The sequence below is a fragment of the Sinocyclocheilus rhinocerous genome, unplaced genomic scaffold, assembly GCF_001515625.1.
Source record: "Sinocyclocheilus rhinocerous isolate Xijiao unplaced genomic scaffold, SAMN03320098_v1.1 scaffold2578, whole genome shotgun sequence".
Lineage (NCBI taxonomy): Eukaryota > Metazoa > Chordata > Actinopteri > Cypriniformes > Cyprinidae > Sinocyclocheilus > Sinocyclocheilus rhinocerous.
In genome coordinates, this window is record NW_015643596.1 from 151,349 (window position 1) to 157,664 (window position 6,316).

General features: G+C 32.0%; 1 protein-coding gene across 1 annotated transcript in view; it reads right to left on the reverse strand.

The window, feature by feature from the left end:
• lrp1ba (low density lipoprotein receptor-related protein 1Ba) overlaps positions 1 to 6,316 on the reverse strand; it is a 283,055-nt gene that overhangs the window by 98,245 nt on the left and 178,494 nt on the right. The window contains exons 42-43 of the mRNA XM_016574938.1: positions 4,219 to 4,408; positions 541 to 745 (exon numbers count right to left, since the gene is read on the reverse strand). Coding sequence (XP_016430424.1) covers positions 541 to 745; positions 4,219 to 4,408 — 395 coding nt within the window. The remainder of the gene's footprint in view (positions 1 to 540; positions 746 to 4,218; positions 4,409 to 6,316) is intronic.

Genomic DNA, 6,316 nt, shown 5'->3' on the forward strand with positions numbered 1-6,316 from the left:
TACATTTTTTACCAGTATGTGTGTTCCCTGGGATTATATATATATATATATATATATGAAAAGTGAAACCGTACTTGTGTTTTAGAAAAAGGAATTCATAGCCAGATATGTATAATTCTAAAAAACACTGTTTACTAACTGAATGTGTTAAAATTACAGTCTTACTCACTATATATGAGAGAAACATGGCATTGCTGCATTCTGAAGGTGAAATGATGACCTGAAATACTCAGAAGACACTGTCACCTAGAACTAAGATCAATAAGAAAACTGTTCTGTTATTGTTTAACAGCGTTAGGACCTTTTATTTGGTCCTCCTGACAAGAGCAAATTTTTGGTTTCAAGTGACTGTACTGAACCCAAGCGACCTGTATTCAGTGGATGGGATCGAAATTTCTTTATGTCCTCCTTCAATGTTTCACCTCAGCAAAACAGAAAAGCTTCACAAAAGGCTGAAAGCCGTTTGCAGTGCTCTTAAGACTTCGCTTCAGCTAATGCACTTCCATGCATTTTTTAAAAGTAAAAAAAAAACATACTCACGTATCTGTGCGAGCCATCGTAATCACACCTCTCGATGTGGCCGAGACTGCCGTCGGAAAAATACAGCTTTTCAGCTTTGTGGTCGATGGTGAGTCCATTAGGGGTGATGACATCCATGCTAACAATGATGCGGACGTTCCGGCCGGTTAAAGTTGACCTCATGATGCTCGGCTTCTGCTCGTTCCAGTTAGTCCAGAACATCAAGCTGGGGGAACGCAAGCAGACTGTTAGCTGTCACATCAAATGATTTTTACCATAAATTTCTGGTCCTAAAGGACTTGGACATTTGAATCACCCTTAAAAATGTCATTACATTACACAATATCCAACTTGACTCATGCTAGCACTTTCCCCAGAAGTCATATTTCAGGCATACATGACTTCTTTGATAGTCACATTAAAATTTCACATTTAAAAAGTGCATTAAAAAAAGAAAGGAATCGAAACTTAAGTATGAATATGATCAAAAGCATATATTATATATATATATATATACTTAAGTTTTGATTCCTTTCTTTATATATATATATATATTGAAAATGTATTTATTTTATTTCTTAAATTTAGTTGAATTTGATTGATTAATATTTTTATTAGTACATATATGCCTTTTTCACTGACATGGAGCTGGTTGAGAATTGATTTTAAATGTTAAATAAATTATATATAAACGCACACACAAACACACACACACACAATTATATTTTTATATATTAAAATGCCTTTATTTTATATATTTCTTGCATTTATTTATGAATACATTTATTATTATTTTATGTTTTTCTTAAATTTGTATATGACAAATATGTGACTTTTTTATAAGTATATGATCAGTTGCGTTATTTTTATTTTTGTGCATTTTTTTAAAGATTAATTTTATTAATATATATTTTTTTATATTTTATTTTATTAACATGTCAAACTGACAGTTTTACTTATTTTATGATAGAAACAAGAGTTAAAAGTATAAGAGTTAACCAGTTGAGATTATTATTATTATTATTATTATATAATTGACTTAAACATTTTAAACAGCGCTTTTCATAACTACATGATCAGTTGAATTTTGCACATTGCTATTTATGTTGAATTTGATTCCGTTAACGTTAAAAAGCCCTTCTTGTTATATATGGCAGCAAATGTTTGTGTGTATGGTGAATTTCCATACGTGTATTCCATCAGTTGCGTAGAACTCTTACAAATGTCTAAATGTCATTACATTAGACAATATCAAACTTAGCGGCATCTGCAAACAAATCATGCTAGTGCTTTTCTCAGAACTGATGTCTTTTCTGAGACATTTTTTTTAATCTGTTAAATTTCAGACATACTGTAAATGTTTTCTTTGAATGCCACATAAAAATTTTCTTAAAAAGTATTTTTAAAACTAAATGTACACCCTTGGTGCTGCGTGCACTATGCTAATAGCCTCATTAAAAATGAATTCATCTGCAATTATAATTAAAAAGGCTACAGCCTCATAGCATCAGCCCTTTTTCTTTTAATGTGGCAGAAAAAGACGTCGGTCGAAGGACGAAGCATGTCCTTGTGTTTGAGACGAGTGTGCTAGCCTGGCATGTGACGGCACCTTGCAGTGTCGGCTGCTATCGCCGGCGTATGACTCCTAGCTGTGATCTTTGGCAGCTTTTGGATCGCTGGGACTTCTTGCTGACAGCAGCAGCCATGCTAATGCTCTAACAGGCTAACGCTAGCCTGCTATGATCCGACTAAGTGCTGTCAGGGTATGAAGCGGTGAAATGTTCCTTAGAGAACAAACAGCCATATTAATGCTACAGCTAAAAGATAGCATACTGTACTTTAAACCATTGAGCAATATGAGGGTATGCAAAGTCTAAATTTCTGATTTCCTACTTAAAAAAGTGAAGAGAATGTCTGTAGAATTGTGTTTAGCGAACATATAAACAATCCTGTTTATAATCATACACCTGATGAACACAAGCTAATACTAGCATAGCATTGTTTACCTTTAGCAGTTTGGCTAACGCTAACGTTAACTGTCATTTTGCTTCCATACACAACATTTTCAAGCATCAGGCAATGTGTAATCGTGCAATGTGCAGTCGAAAGTCTGACAGAAACTGGAAAATTCCACATCTGACTGAATATAATTTAGCACAAAATGGCGGGAAATGCTAAAGTCAATTTAAATGTAGACTGCCAAGGCAAAATCAAAGTAAACAAAGTACAATATCTTTCATAATTTCAAATTGACTCAATATAATTTTTGATAGGTGGTTCTCAATTAAACTTTAATTAGATTAGTTTTTTATCCCAGAAAGCATAAATCTAAATGCTAAAGGATGCTAAATGCTAAATAAACCACAATTAGCATATCAACACATAGTAAGAACAAAAATATAATGCACAAAGAATAAAAATGTAAGAATGAAAAAGAATAAAATATATGGTTATAAACTTCTAAAAGTGACAAAAACGTATATCTTTTGTTGTGGATGTCAAAAATTGTGCGTTCATCTAGATACTAGTCAGATTAGCAGATGCTAACTCCAAAATCATTAACAAAACTATAGTTTCACTTGATAAACATGGTTTGTGCTGACCACAAAATGTTTGTTTACAGGTAAGTATTAGAAATTTAGCAGTCTATAGTAATATTAATACATTTATTTCAATACATACATTTTATTTCACTTTTATATGGCTTGCTACTGTAAAACCTAGTTGAGAAGCACTGCGTTAGATGACACTAAAATCAGTGGTTCACACAAAAAGGCAATGATGAACAGTTCAGGAGAGCAGCAGTAGAAAAATAATAAATAAATGCATAAAAGTCAAACTTAATTAATGTTTTCTAATTTGAAAATGAAAGGAACTGCTGACAGAGATCAAGAGATGCAAATGTGTTTGGAGATTAATACCGCAAATCTCTGTAGCACAGGTCACACTGTTTTCAAATTTGAATCTTTATGAAGCTCATAACTCACTGATGTAAAATTAATACTCTGTATGTGGTCCGGCGCCTAATTACTCTGAAATAATTAGAGGACCCCTCCCTTAATTGACCTTTTGGAAAGACAGCCATCAAAACAAATTTGATCAACAAGGGTTATTTTGAGGTGAGGTGGAATCCAGAACGTTTGCCATTTGAGACACATGGATTTATTTTACTGTAATGAAAAGTAAACATTTTTGGACTTGCAAAATAGATAGAATACAGTATCACTTCTTATTTTATTTATATATTTTTTTATCATTGAACAAAGTATAGATTTAATTGCACAAGCAATTAGTTATGAAAATTACATTTAAGAAAAACATATGAAATAATAAATAAGAAGAAATATATAAAATAAATGAATTTACAGTATAATGAATAAATATATAATTTAACTAATTCATAGTTAAATATGAACACACATATATATATATATATATATATATATATATATATATAACCCATTGCCAACCAGCTCCATTTCGGGTGAAAAAGGTGTATCTGTACTAACAAAAATATTCATTTATTTTTTAAATAAATTACTTATATATATCTAATATATATAGATAGACAGACAGACAGACAGACAGACACACACATATGAAATAAATACTTTTAAGTATATCTAAAGCACTTTGCCATAGGAAGAAAAAAAAAATCCTTTCAAAATGTCAAAGATGAAGTCAAATCTCTGGACTTACTTCTGGCATTCGTCCAGAGTGAGGACGTGTGGATGGTCCTCCTCAGACAGGGAGACCACCGTGTCTCGGTTGAAGGCGTTTGGTCTGGTCTGGTCAATGCTGTGACGGGTAACGGTGGCTGTGGTGGAGCTCGTCCAGTACAGGACGTCCCATCCTCGGTGGTACGCCAGCCCCTCCACAGAACCAACATCTACAGAAGGAAACATGACAACAATGCGGTGACCTACACTTTAAAGCCTGAAGTGATGGAAGTATCACAAATACTTTTATCTAGTCATTTCATACCTTCTATCAATCATATAAGATATAAAAAGCACTGAAGCCCACAAATGCAAGCAGTTGATCTGAAAGACATAAAACCAGATGGCAGGCAAACACCTCCACAGGTTCTTTCAGAAGTGATTCAAAAAGAAGAAAAAGCAGACAGATGGTTGATGTGAAACAGCTAGGTGTCAGAAAAGGTCAAGATGTGTTGTTGAAATCTACGTCAATCAAACTAAATCTAAACTAAATCTAAAAAGAAAAAGAAAAAATACACTTTTGTGCTCTTAGAAACATTCGTAAGTAATTTACTTACTTAAATTAAAACACTGCACTTTGTGAAGAACTGCAAAATTATACATATAATCACACGCAAAATTGACAAATATATAAATTCATATTTTCTAAAATATATATAATGATATTACAATAGTGGCATGTTAAAATAAATAAGCCTGAAGTGATGGAAGTATCACAAATACTTTTATCTAGTCATTTCATACCTTCTATCAATCATATAAGATATAAAAAGCACTGAAGCCCACAAATGCAAGCAGTTGATCTGAAAGACATAAAACCAGATGGCAGGCAAACACCTCCACAGGTTCTTTCAGAAGTGATTCAAAAAGAAGAAAAAGCAGACAGATGGTTGATGTGAAACAGCTAGGTGTCAGAAAAGGTCAAGATGTGTTGTTGAAATCTACGTCAATCAAACTAAATCTAAACTAAATCTAAAAAGAAAAAGAAAAAATACACTTTTGTGCTCTTAGAAACATTCGTAAGTAATTTACTTACTTAAATTAAAACACTGCACTTTGTGAAGAACTGCAAAATTATACATATAATCACACGCAAAATTGACAAATATATAAATTCATATTTTCTAAAATATATATAATGATATTACAATAGTGGCATGTTAAAATAAATCATTAAAAACAAAAACAAAATGAAAAATATAATATTTTGCCTAATTTTATGACTTTTTATTTCATTTTGTTTTCCAAGTTATATAAGGATTTCACAGTGTCTCACTTCAAGGAGCAAAAAAAAAACGTTTTAAAATTATTTATTTTGTTCAAGTTTAAACACGTAGTTGAATGTAACAATAAAATAATAAATGAATATATTATAAAATATTATAATATTTTATATAATAAAACACTCAATTCCATTTTAAAACAAAAAGCAATACAAATGTAAAAATGTAATTTAAATGTAAATAAATAAAAATGAAATAAATGTAACAAATTAATAATATAAAATATAATATTTTATATATTACAACAGCACTTTAGTTCAATGTTAAAATTAAAAAATGCATAAATAAAAATTGAATAGAAGATTAAGAATAGTCAAAATTTTGAGAATAAATGTGTGACAAAATTAAAGTAATATTTAGAGAATAAAACACTTCTCATAACATTGTATTTTTTCTTGCACTTTTTTTTTAACGTTTTTAAAATTTACCTGAGAAGTAACACAATACTGCAGTAGCTGAATTAACAGTCGTCTCATGTATTGCCTATATGCAACCATATCATGTACGACCCGACGCAAAGTTAGGGCTGGGTATCGAGTTCGATACTTTTTAGGCACCGACCGAATTGCCTCGATACCATCGAGTATCGAAAAACGTCTCGTCGTTCGGTACCAAATTTCGATACCTAAGGGGTTAATCTCATCAGCGTCAGTGAGCCAATAAGCCTGCAGCACTAGCCGGTACTATTGGGTGTGTTCGACTAGAAGAGGCGCGGCGCAGATCGATCATCCGCGAGAGCGATTCGAAAGCGCACGGAGCAGTCTGCTCTCTTTAGCTCTCATGGTACTGTAATAC